The sequence below is a fragment of the Pagrus major genome, chromosome 8, assembly GCF_040436345.1.
Source record: "Pagrus major chromosome 8, Pma_NU_1.0".
NCBI classification, from domain to species: Eukaryota; Metazoa; Chordata; class Actinopteri; order Spariformes; family Sparidae; genus Pagrus; species Pagrus major.
Genome location: NC_133222.1, coordinates 31,665,265 through 31,679,420, shown reverse-complemented (window position 1 = coordinate 31,679,420; position 14,156 = coordinate 31,665,265). Strand labels below are relative to the sequence as shown.

Below are 14,156 nucleotides of genomic sequence, written 5' to 3'. Positions count from 1 at the left end.
TCTGAACAGTCCCAGTGGGCTGTGAAGCTGCGTGGGGGGGTGGGGCATTACAGAGATGTGCCCGGTGGAATCAAGGCGTAAGAATCCCAATTTCAACCGAGAAACCCTGATCTGAAAACTGAGAGTTGTCTTAATAACTCGTCAGGTTTTGTTACTCACTGGTCTAGTAAGAACAAATGTTGGTTTTGAACCTTCTTAAGTCACTGTGGTAAGAGGAAATACATATCAACAGGGCAACAGACTTTGACCCAAAGATTCTACTGGATGCATGTGCGTTCGGTCCAGTACGGTTTTGCTCCGTAGTCCGGCAACCCACACCGGCTGTTTTGAGTGTGGCATGGCGCAGCACTGCCGGACAGCCGGAGTTGCGAGACCAAGGAGTTCCCGCGATTATTACATAATCACACGCGACTGCAGTTTTAAGTATGTGTTATAAACACAACACACAGCTTGGATTTGTCTCTTTTTTGAGATTTTTGTGCTGGCGTCAACACAGAGTGTTTTATTATAAAAATGAACCAGATGTTATGTTGTTGTTTCGGTGTCTGACTTCCTGTCTGCTCTGTGCTGAATTCAGCTGAATTGCTGCGTCGTGTTCAGAGAATAGAAGCCCTGTGTATCTGCTCCGGAAGGCTCTGGACTGCCGGAGCTGGGACGGGGCAGATACGCAACGCAGCGGAGCCAGTGGAAGTTAACACATAGACTAGAGTGAAACCTATCAGCTCCGCTCCGTTACAGCGGACGTGTATCTAGGGGTAACACAACACCAGTGCTCTTCATTGAGTGAATGCCCGACAGTTCACTCTTGTTTTAGCTCAGTTTCTATCACTCTTCATCTCCGTCTTCTTTGCCTCCTCCATCAGTGGGGTTCCTTTTCTTTTGCAGTGTATAATTTACACAGTTATTAAAAAAAAACAGTGTTTCTCACCAGCGGATGTGTGAACTCAGGGGCATGGTCGTTCTTGTCTGTGATGGTGATGGTAGCTGTGGCTGTTCCTGTTAGGCCCACCTCACTTCCTGCCATGTCCTTGGCCACAATCTCTAACTCATATGTCGTGGTTGGCAGTGTCTGGAAAATAAAAGCGACGCAGAGTTACAGAGATACAGATGTGTACATAAAATATAAATAATTACATACAGGGAAGATAAAATAATAAGTAAATAAAGGCTAAGGTTGTAATGTCTAGTGAGAAACAAGGAGAATAATAGAGGAAGGACTTCCCAAGGAGAAAACATGTGGACAGAAAAAACAGTTATGAACTCAAAGGCAGTGCAAGTACAATCGCATGGAAGAAAAAGTCAAGGTCATACGGAATCTTCTGCATCAGGAGGGACTCATACATACACACATTCACTAACACAGACTTGAAGTCAGAGACAGACAGACTGAAATACCCTTAGTGATTAGCAAAATCTTTAAATATTTGAGGATCTATTTGGGAGGTGAATCATGGAAAGATCATTATTAGATGAATGATTACCATGTGAGTGATTAAATTAATCCACCTAAAGCAAAAGCTAACACATATCGCCTCGTTTTACATTAATGTAAGACCCTTTAGCAAAGCTTGAAAGCTCTTCTAACAGTCCACCAGAGGATTGAGTCTACCATCAAAATGACTGGATAACGGCTGAAAGAAATCATCACAGTGTAAATATGCAGCCCCACGCTCACATACCAGTGTTAAAAGCTCTGGTAAACACTGGCCACCTCTCTAGGGAAAGGTCGGAATTCTACATTTTGAAATTCATTCATGTATGAAGAGATAGGGTGGTAAAAGATGGGGAAGAAAGGGTCCCTAAAGCTATGCAGTACGGGATCAAAGAATAAGCATACTAGTTTTGGTTTATACTTATCCATTTTCAAAATCCCTCAGCGCTCAGAGCTGGTTTTTACACACATCTTTCACAATACTTTTGGGGCATTCAAGATCAAGGATTCAAGGCCCTGCCTAAAAAGACAAACTATTTTCCTCAACATAATCTGTGATATCAGAGCGATCACTCCGGGGCTTAGAGATTTTATGGCCTTTGCCATGCTTTTAGAGTCTTCTTGTACTAGTTTTTGATGTTGGAGATACAAAAATGTGTTAAGAACTCGTAAAAACAAATCTGAACCCATGTCATTTGCGTTTACAACAGTAGTGAAGTCTTATGATTCTACATTCCTACACGGACTAGGGAGAGGTATCTGTCCTTGTTTACAAAAGCATTCCCAAAGCGCAAACCCCCAAATTAGATATGTAATTCATTTACTGGCCTGCCAGCATCTGTAATCCATACAACAATTGGAGAAACATAGCTCCATATACAGCGAGAGGATGGCATTCATAATGATCACAGCAGCAATAATCATTTGTTGCCATAATTCATGCGTAATAGAAATGTTGACTGTGGCGTATAAATAACAGGAGGTGGGGGCTGGTTAAGCCAACATTTATTTATCTGCTGCAGTGTTTGCTCCCAACTGGGGGTGTTAACTGTCACATGCTTAATAAACTTCATCCATCTGTCTCAGTGAGGAATGCTACTGCGGCTCTCTCCTGCATCGTAGATTCACCTCTGAGAGCGTGTAAACTCCTCTCATCGACCCCTGGTACAAAACAAAGAGGAGCAGGAGATGCGCATGAACACAGTGAAATACACACACATGCACACGTGCACACACACACACACACACACACATACACACACACAATAATAACATAAAAAAATCATGCTGCCATTTGCTGCTTCAAATAAAAAAAAACAGACCAAATAACAAATCATCCAGAAATTTTATTTTATGGAACGCATTTAGGAATTCCTTCACTTTTCCTTTTCCAGACAGGAGCTGTGTTCGAAATCGCCCCCTATCACGGATGTAGTGCACTATATAGTGTGTTTGCCATTTTGTAGTGTTGTTCGAATTCTCCGTGGCTGATTTCATCCACTATGTAGTGGACGACAAAATACCCACAATGCACTGCAAAATTGAGTGAACAAGCGATGTACACTACATTGTGGTCCCGTATCCCACAATGCAATGCTGTCGTGTCGGCGAATCAACAAATAGCGCCGTAAACGCCTAAGACGCCGTTCCCTTTGCCTCCGTCGGTGCCTGAGAACCAGGAGTTGGGCGAGCAGCATCCAAACAAAAACTGGTACCATTCTTTCATAGAAATAACACAACTTTTTTGTAAGACAGTAGCCGATAGCTTACGAGCTAAATAGCTACTGACCACTAACGTTAATTCGAACGCGCTAGGTATCTTACAGCTCGTGCACAACCCCGAGCATTTACAGCTCATGACGAGGACACAAAACAGTAGCTGAAAAAAACAAACTCACACACAATTGATATTTCAACAGTTTATTGACCAAAGAAACACAACTGCCATGAAATATATATATAAAAAAATATCTTTATACCGTCAGGTTTGTATAAATGGTGCTCGGCGCGCCCACTCACGTCATATGAGTATCTGGCGCATCTGCTGACGTAACCACGTTCAGAAAATTACCCGTGTAGTGTCCGAATTCTCCTCACGTTGTACCCTACATCGTGTACATGATGTAGTGCACTATATCCTATACACGATGTAGGGGATAGGGAGTGAGTGAATGAGTGGATGATTTCGAACACAGCCAGGGTTTTCATTAGGCCCCCTTTTAACACACCAATTAAAATGCCTATAGGAGGACATTTATGGGCCTGCTGATGGCCACTAATGCACCTCTCCAGCTGAGGCTGTTTTACGCTGTAGTTACATTAGACGACTGTTCAGTCTTCTTATAAAAGTGCTTTGTTAGCCACTGAAAGGTTGATTTCCATTTCAGGTCAGTTTCACAGCCTTGCATGGTTAGATTCAAGCAGTAACACCAGTAGTAAAATAGTACCAGTGATGTATTATTTGTGATTTCATGGTTATTTTTCATTTTATGTCTCCATTCATTTTATGCCTCCATTTGTGCCATCTCACAGTTGGCAATGATAAAAGCTAGTAATTAATTTGAATCCTTCAATCGCATTTATGTTGCTGTTTAGTTCCCCAAACCCACCAGTCTGTTTGCATCATTTACTCTGCTTCGTCATGTCCCTGATTTTTACAACTGTGGACAACCTGATTATTGCTTATGATATTTATTACTGACATAAAGCTGTGACCCAATATCCCCTCATGCTGTACACAAATCCTCTGCTCTGAGCAGCAGTTGTCAGTGTGTGTTCTACTTTTACCTGTTCTCATCAGTGCTCTAATCAATCTAATCTGAGGCAGGCAGGGGGAGATCAAACGATCAATGGCCAGACACCTTGAGGCTCGTTTAAATTATCTCATCAGCGAGAGCTTCGACACGGTGAAACACTATTCACTAAAATGACATATTAAGGTCAGGAGTAAAGAAGAGGGAGGTCAGGGTCAAAGTCTTAAGTGTACCGACCCAATTTTCTTTTTATGTGCTCAATAATGGACCTTTCAATGGAAAATGGGCGATGTCAATCCATCATTTACACGGAACACAGCATGTAAAGTCGCATTTATAAAGGGGACTTATTAAGCTTTTTCATTTTTTTCTTTTCGTAAGTGTTTTATGGATGTTCTTGTGCATGTAACAGGTCTTGAAAAGTCCAGGGGGGAGCTAAAACAGAGCGTTTCAGACAAAGGGGGAATACAGTGCTGCAGCACTGGAGAGTATGAGAAAAATCATGTGTTTTTTGAGCATTAAAGCATGTAAACCTATTCTAGTAGTAACCCAAAGTAAAATTATGAACTTGATAATCAGCATAATACGTCTCCTTTAATGAAAATAAAATCCCTTATATACCTAATAAACTCAGAACAGGAAAACAATCTGAATGCGTTTAACTTTTTGTCTCTCTTTACAGGTGACTTTATATACCAGCACAGAGGTGATAGCTGCCTCATGCTGTAAACTTCTGCCATTCATGCAGCTGCTCCACAGGAGATTGTGAGAAGAGCGAGACAATAAACAGGTGTTTCCATCAATAGTTTGTCTCACATAGTGGGTGACAGGGGTGTCCCTCACAACCAGCTCCTGCTCGATCAAACATTGTGCAGGCAGATGGTGCTCCATGGACCTGTGAGTTTATTAAACCCATGCACACAATCACATACGATAACACACGTGCTGAGTAAAAACCCACACAAACACACACACCTGCACACAGACGTACACTCTTGCCCTCCAGCTGGAGAAGAGAAGGGCTCTGGGATACCTGCAGTCTCAGTGGTGTCTAAACACATTGAGCGTGGCCTCCTCTGGCGACTGACAACGTCTTAATGAGTATTTCCTGAGTCTCAACTCAATTATAAACTCCCTGGCAGTACCTGGCCAGGAAAAGATGTTCAAATTCACTCTGGGCGAGAGTTACAGCTACGGGGGAATTTTCCCTCCAGTTGTCTCAAAACTTCTACCGGCACAGTGTTGATGGAGATGCTCCTCTCAGTCAGCCCCGCCATTTTTCAGATTCTTGTTAATTTGTCCGGAAACACTAGATTAAACTTAGTGAGCTGCAATTTTGTTAGCGTCGATGGGAAAAGCAAATATTTTTGTCATTTCTCCTGCAGGCTTAAATAGACTAAATCAAATGAATGGCAGCATGCTTATAAGCATCTATAACATTGGTTTTCAACCTACAGTAACACTCCATCTTTATGTATCTACTCTGTGTCTGTCATTGCTTTACTACTACTGTAATTACCTGTTAGGGCCTAAAGAGTAGCGTAGCAGTAATAAATAATACCCATTGAGACATTGTACTCGAAAACACAATGTCAACCTCATGGTGGCACCAGAGGGAAAATCCAGAGATGACCTAAGTCATTGTAATTTCTTTCTGCTTGGCACCATGAATGACCGTATGACGTTTTCATGGCAGTCCATGTAACAGTTATTCAGATATTTTCAACAGTACTGCTGCTAGTATGGCTGAAAACCTTTTTATAATGTGAGAAGTCTATTGTGATTGAGCTGGTTAATTATTTTTTTCTGCCACAGTGACTTGAATTGCTGTTAGCTAGAACAACCTAGAAATATAAAACTTGGCCAAATAACTTGAAGTGATGTGACAGGGCTTCCAAACCCTAACCCAGATGGTGGCACAGAAAGAAAAAAAAAAGTTAAATAAAAAGCTGACCACTTTCCTCTCAACCTTAGCCTGATTGACTTGAAATTGGACACAATTCCCGCTCAATGCGCACTACAAGAATACCCCTTGGCACATAGAAGTCTGCCGTGGAATTAATTAGAATTCTTTGAAAAACAGTAATATTTATAGAACTTTTGGATTTTGGCTGCATGCACACCAAAATGGAAAATGACTATAAATCATCAAATCATCATAAATCTTGGAACGTGTCTTCAGGCCGTGGTTAGGAATAGACTATAGACAACTTGTGGCTACATTTAAACGTACTTAAAAACGAGTTGCTTTATTAAGGTCAAATGTGATCTTCGGGGAACTCCAGCACTATCAGGAAAGCTATGAAGAAGAGCGAAGAGCAGGAGGGAAATTAGGAAGCCAAACCTGTTATCACAGAATGATTGTGTTTTTGAAAGCTGATCAAACTGAATAAAGACCTAATGAGGTTGAGCGTACCAACTGATACAACAGGCCTTGTTTCAGAGACATCTGATCGGAGAATTCTGACCAACACATTCTGCCTAGAAAGGATTTTATCCAAGCCCCTTGAGAGAGCTGATCTGAGGCACAAAGCAAGGAGAAAAGAGGGGATGAGAGTAAGAGAGAGACAGGAATAGAGAGGGATAAGTGAGGAAAAGGAAAAGAACAGGCCTAGAGAGAAAGAGAGCAGCCTGACATCTGAGACACCACATTAACTCTCTGAATAGGTGTGATGTTATAATCAAATTGGCAGTGGGATCTTTGTTCTCCTCTGGCCCTTCACTAGAGCTCACTCTCACCACCAAACCACTGGCTATTCTTCAGTCCTCTTTTCAAATGCTTAGAGAAATGATGACAGACATGAAAAGGCTTGAAAATCCATCCAGGAGTTATATGAAAAATCACTTCACATACAATATTTCTACAAGGGCAACATTATTCCTCTCACCTGTATACCTTCATCTGCTTCATCTTTTTACTTCTCCTCCTCTTTTCTTCCAGTACAAAGCTCTTTTTAAAGAAAAATAATGCACACATTTTCTTTTGTCCTCGTCATTTCGATGTATCATTTTGTTCTCGGAGGCCTTCAAAACAGTCTGTTCGCTCTTCAATCAAGTTATATGTTCTGCTCTGTTCTTAGACTTTCATTTGAGGATAACAAAACAGATATATGTAAAAGTATGAGCTTTTGGGATGAAAGGTTCACGTCACCTTTATAAACCTCTTGAAGTTGTTTCTTCTGCCGTTTTTCATCCATCATTGTCAGAGTCCATACTCATTTAATCTATATCCCTTTGAGGTGTGGGGACTGTTATATTTATGAAGCTTGGGACTAATCAGGCCTGCTATGTGCTTTGAGTATCACTGACAGGACAGCTGCATGATTCCTCAAGATCCACAGCCCTTGTTCCTTTAGAAAATGTACTCCAAAGTAGGGTTGAGCAATGCCTGCAGAATTGGCATATGATGATGTCCAAATTGAAACATCATAATGGACAACGACATTCTGGATTTGAGGTAGTGTTGACCTCAGGTAGGAGTTTCTCATTGGCACACCACTGTCGTCACCACTGGCTTCCCACTCTCACTCTGACCCACTGATCTCACCCAGCCAAGAAAACTGTCTCCTGTCACCAGTGACGAGAGTCAGATCAACGCTCACATCCCTGCCTGGCAAGCGTTCGACATACATCCCAATGCCACATTTAAAAGTGTGTTCTTTGCAGCACATGTCCGTAATTTAGCTGTGTTCAACTTCAGGAGCTTGAAACAAAGATCACATCACGGTGATCTGATGACTGTCAGCTATCGCCGATGGACAAGGGCATTATCTGTTGGCTCAACCCAACTCCAAAGTTAATCTGAACTTACTACAAACCTTAAACAGTCTGAGTCAATCCAATTGAGTGACTATCTATCTACATGAAACAGCTTTACTCCGTCAGAACTTTTAGTGGGGGGCATTGCTGGAGAGTAGAGTAGATAGCTCATTAGGTAATGGCATGCTGTCTGCAGCTAGCTATGTGCTCAGTGGGGTACAGGCCCGGTTGTAAGAGAAAGTCAGTGAGATGCACATCAACTGGAGAAGTACATGTTTATAATAATAAACCTCATTTCCACTTCAGAATGAAGTATTGTTCATGAGCATTTAAAAAATCAGGTACTGATGTGAGAATTTAATGTCATTTAGTTTAATTTCTAGTTTAGTAACTGTTTCTGTTCACCTTCAGTATTAATGTACCAACTTTTAAGCCAGTTCTGTAATGAGATTCCAAACTCTCTTTCTCTGACACATTTTAGCTCCACTTCACCTCACAGGTCGCTGGCAGCCTCCTGCACTCCACCTCTATAGACATATGATTAATCACTGTGACAGTAGTTAATTACAGTAAGATGGCAGCCACGTGAGGCCTTTATCTGGGCCACTGCAACCTACACAAGTGATCTATTTCTTTCATCAGCCGCTTAAGCGTGGTTAGCACTCACCCAGAGCAGAGTGTAAGAGACATATGGGGGTGGTCGTGGGAGGGTGACACATTGATAACTGTTTTATTTTAAGTTGTTTTTTTTCTTTCCTTCTCCTTTCTTGTGTACAATTCAAAACAGGGATATTGATAGCTGTGGCATTGTGCTTAATCAAAACACCTCCATAGGCTGAGTTATCCAAAATTTAAAAAGCAAATGTAACACTATATTAGGGTACACGTTAGCCATTAACTGCATATAAGTACAATATAGGCTCTTTATTAGCAGAGGTTGGTAGTTTTAGTTGTGTTTCAAAAATGAGTACTCAAGTAGAAGTCATCAAAATTACTACTTTAGTTAGAGTACAAAATACTTAACCTTAATAGGTTAAGGAAAGACAAAAAATAATTATTTCAACTACAGATAGTCTTCTTCAGGTAAAGGTAAAGAAGTGAACATACACCTGTATTTATTACCTCTGCCAAGGAGGTTATGTTTTCACAACTCCTGAACGGATTCCTACTAAACCTGGAGGGAGGATCGGTCTCAGCCTTTAACTTTTGGTGCAGATTGCTCACTTTCTTCCACATTGTGAGATAGGGTGAGCTTAAATTATGGTTCAGCAGTTATGGGGGGTTTAAAATTTTGAGTGACACAGGGCATTCAAGTTTGATATTGGATAAGGCTTTTTGAACGAAAGGGGACTGATGGGCCTTGGCGGAGGTATGCGCTCTACTGAGAGCCATTCTTGTTCATGATGAAATGACAAGCCATCATCTCCTGGTTAGTGAAACTGCCACATATACACCAGGACAATTTTTACAGTCTGTATCTCTCAATATATCACATTAATATTACATTCTAGATTTTTGTAATTACATTCTTCACTGGTTGTCCCTTATTTATATTTGGTAAAAAAAACAAACAAAGAAAAAACAGTAAAAAGACACAAGTAAATCAGCATCAGCATGTGCGAAAGAGACCATTTATATTATCTCAAAAAAGTGTCAACATGTAACAGTGTCCTTAAACTTTAATAAATCCAGCATAGTTGTCGTGAGTCCCAGTTCCCATCACAGACAGCCACAGATCAGGTGTGAGCCCATACACAGGTATCTCCAGTCACAAAATGACATTAAGATAAGGGAAGTGGTTAAATCTAAACGACTTATTTAATATAATTAGATATCACGCTATGATATTTCATCATTAGTAGTTTGTCTTTTTCCCCATGTGCATTATCTGGTCTCTACTTTTCTGTCTCTCTTCATCAGGCTGCACTGATGAGTGTGACTAGTTACATGCACACTGCTTGCAAACGGCAGAAGCGGTTGTGAAACATGATATCCTGTGTGTATTATCAAACATACTAGCATTAACACAACACTTAAACTTGTTGCTCTCTGTCAGCTCAGTGTGAGCAAGGTTCTCTCTCTCTGTACTGACTTCATACGCCAGTGCCTGCTGGACTGTGCACATTTAATTCATCTGTAAATATTAGCGGTTAGCACTATTTAAAGGCCATTAAACTGCTGTAGCTTCAGCCATTATCCTGCTTTGAGTGGAGTCATATGGAGCAAACCGGGGACCAGCTGAACACTTGCCTCTTAACGGAATGTTAACCAAGGCATTTCCCCCCGATAACCTCATAATTACTGCTTATTGAAAGCAAAGAAGTTTTGGCACATGAATCTTAATATGCATTATTTAGTATGGGCTTTACTGTATAAGGTGTCCGTACCACAATAATAGTCAATCTCCCTTAACTAATTCATAAGAAGCAGAAGAGTAGAACATATTTCAAAAGACTTAATTAAGAGTTATTTGAACATTAATAAGACTTCTAGTGTTCTAGTCAAGTTTGACTTTGTTACATAAAAACAGACCATATTTACGATACGTTATTAAGGCCTAGAGTCACTTCAAGCATTTAGAAAATGAGGCACTCCAACTGACGGCAAGTCTTCAAACTGAACTCAGAGAAATATAACATCGAAAATTAATGCAAGCACATTTATTATTCTTCAGTGTTTCGTGTGCAGGACAGGAGGAGCATGATGTAAAAAGATGTCGACTGTGAAATGCCCAAAGGTCCGTGTCCACACCTGTCATTAAAAAATCATTTTTCAGTGTGTAATGATTGATATATATTTTTATGCACACCTCTTAAGGTTTTTCCAACTATTTCAAATGGTCTACATTTATTTTCACTATGTTGATATCTGTTATCAAATGTTACTGATGTTTTTTTTTTTTGATGATCTGCATCTAAGTTCTTTTCGATCCCAGTAAAGCGGCCTCAGGCATTCTCCCGACCACGATGCTGCATTTTGCTTCACAAAGTTAAACACTGCAAGTCAATTATTATGTTTGGTATTGAGATGTTATGTAATTATATATTGGCAAGACTACACCTGTTGTATTTTCAGTGTAATAAACGCATGGACTAACATGCTTAGCATACAGATCTCACAACTAGACCATTCACTTGCATCTCACAGGTAGAACTCACAGGCTATTATCTTGACTTCAGCCTCCATCATTTATAACGAACCTCACTGCATACAAATGAGAGAACAGCTAATCGACCATAAGAATGAGCCTGGCTGATCCAGCCTTGACACTAAACAAAGCGATACGGCGTTACATCACTGTTGCTTCTCTCTCTTTTGTTTTTCATACTTTGTCCTTCACAACCAGAGATATAACATCCCTTCAACCTATGAAGCTGATTAATGCAACCCCTGAATGCTGGTTTCCAGCATTAGTATTACAATTTTTTATGGATTTTTTTTAAAAATATGCAAATAGGTACAAGAGCCCTGAGGGGCAAGTGAGGAAATTTTGTATTTCTGGTGATCCATTTTTGGATCTGTTTTCTCCCCTGTGTTTATGACTTGAAAATTGGTGAAAAAAGGTTTTGCCAGTATGATCTAAAAAATGGAACTTAGACGGATTATTCTCAAGTACTAAACACAGGAGAGAAAACAATTTAGATCAGACTGACAAAATGGATCACCAGAAAAAAATGTTCCTCACCTGGCCCTCAGGGCTTCCATAAATGGGGCATTATATACAGTTAAAAAGAAATTCAAAATCAAATCCAGAACAGAAATCTGAACATTGGACAAAGCCAGGTTCAAAATTCTTGTTTCGTTTTGTTGATATATTAGAGTCACAGGTTTTTTGCCATGTATATAGGAATAAAATGCTATGAATGATATTGAAAGAGCCCCTCTGTAAGAACCTTCAGAATATATCAAACTAAAAAGTTGGTGAATCTAAGTATTACTGAAGTGTTTCTCAATGGTTTTTGCATTACACGTTTTCTGATATTTTATGCAAATGATGATATATAATTAGATATGCTTTAATTTGCATAAAATATCTAGGACGGAAATCTGAACCGAAACACTGAAATGTGTTTTTGGACATTTTCTATCCGCTAACCAAAAACAGCGATGTTATAGAAGCAAAATAGCATTCTAAAATTGACCAGTGTGTGGAAAAAATGGTGTTTGGCTCAACTGTCAAGTTTTTACTAGAATTTTTAAGTTGAATTTACTTTGGAATAATAAAACATGTATATTTACATTAAGTTAAAAACAAATAAATTCCTGTATTAAGTTTTACAGGGAGAAACTGGAGGAAAAGTGGTTGAAGCCTGGAGCTGCTTCTGGACACTGATGGTTGACAGTATGAGGATTCCATTATATCGACATCTGCTACATAAGAAAAGGTATATAAAGAAAGGAGGAGTCCCAGTGTTATCATAATCATCTACATTGACTGAAAAGTACTACAATAATTGCTTTTGTTCATAAAAAGTTACTGTGTGGAAGATTAAATATGTAAATGGCCGAGATCCAAAATGACTAAAACATAATTTCATGGTTTTGACGGAAGCGCAATTTCTAATATTCATTCAGGAAGCGAGCCCAAGGCTTAAAGACACAAGTTAATCATCTTAAATGCCTATCAAATTTTGTTGAGCAGCGCTGTAAAACTAGCAAAAGCTACAAATCCTCCTGGCCTTTATCTCCTGCGGCTCCTGATGGTGATACTGTTGGATTCATCTGCTTGAGCCACGGTCCACAAATCAGTGTGGTGACACAAACAGGCAGGTTTGGAGACTGCTGCCAATTAGATCATGCTAATCACAAAGAAGGTGAGACTACACTAGTATTCATATTTCAATACATATTAATTCTGAATATTTGAAACTGTTTAAAACTAATTTTCTGCTGTATGTGCTGTCTTATTCTCTTCTCTCCTGCAGGGAGCTGACACACAAACAAACACACACACACACACACACACACACACAGACACACACACACACACACACACACACACACACACACACACACACACACACACACACACACACACACACACACACACACACACCGCTGCAGTGCCCACATAACCTTACCTATGCCACTTTCTCTCACTCCATCACGGTACGCAGTAATAGCTCATTAAAAATGGCAAGTGCAGAGGCTCTGCCACTGGAATTGGTTGACAAAAAAACAAAAAACAGAAGGAGTGCTGTTTGGAAATACTCATTTGAGGCAAATAAGCAGGGAGAGGTGAAGGAAACAAGCATGCCCATATGCCAACGGTGCTACTGCTAAGTTTAGCAAAACACTCAACGAGCTGACACACTGACCTAGATACAAATGAATAAATAAAAAACAAACTTAAGGATGGCTGGTGGCAGCTCCCATTTCAACAACATTTGAGTAAAAACAAATGGCTCAATAAACATTTGCTGATTAGTGTGTTTTCAGTCCAACAACCATTGGTAATTCTCAAAGCTAATCCCCCTCAGAGCTATCAGTCCTGAGTAATCTCAATGTCAGTTCATACCTGACATTAACATGCGTCTTGATATGCATCTCGATATGTGCCACGACTGACCACTTCTGATCAGATCTCACTTCCCCGCTCTATATGCAAATAAAAACGTATGTGACTGGGGAGAAAAAGGATATGACCTTTTTTTACACAAAGAGAGATAGGACTAAGGGCACACTCACACGTGCCCAAGCACGTTTGACCCCCAAAGTCCAGTTTATTTGACTAGTGTGAGCGCCAAGCACGGTACATGTCCTTGGCCCTGGCACGGTTGGAAGAGGTGTGCTTCAGCACGAGCACAAGCACGGGTGCGCACCCTGGACATGAAGTATAATCTTCAGTCCAGGAATGTGAGAGGGGCCACAAAATAAGCCACCAAAAAAGTCAGTAAAGTTAGTCATGCTCCCTGTGTTGTTCTCCATTGTGCTGCAACAGCGCTACTACGTGATGACGTATGTACAAGAGGCTCCGTGCTCAGGCCCGGTTGTGGCTGGAGCAATGTGAGTGCAGGGCAGCGGGGGACTGGGGAGGAGAGACAAGGGTGCATCGGTACGGTATGGAGCAAGTGGGCCAAGTGTGAGTGCGCACTTAATGTATAACATCAGCCAATTAACAAGAAGAGTTAAGAATGCGTTGTAGACAGCATTTCACAAAGTTCATAACGTTTCTTATAACTCAACAACTCACAAAAAGGAGCGTTATTTTT

The 14,156-nt window shown here is 40.4% G+C and overlaps 1 protein-coding gene across 1 annotated transcript in view; it reads right to left on the bottom strand.

The window, feature by feature from the left end:
* The window catches only part of cdh13 (cadherin 13, H-cadherin (heart)), a 383,964-nt gene that overhangs the window by 80,869 nt on the left and 288,939 nt on the right, over positions 1–14,156 (bottom strand). Inside the window, exon 9 of the mRNA XM_073472809.1 lies at positions 929–1,069. Coding sequence (XP_073328910.1) covers positions 929–1,069 — 141 coding nt within the window. The remainder of the gene's footprint in view (positions 1–928; positions 1,070–14,156) is intronic.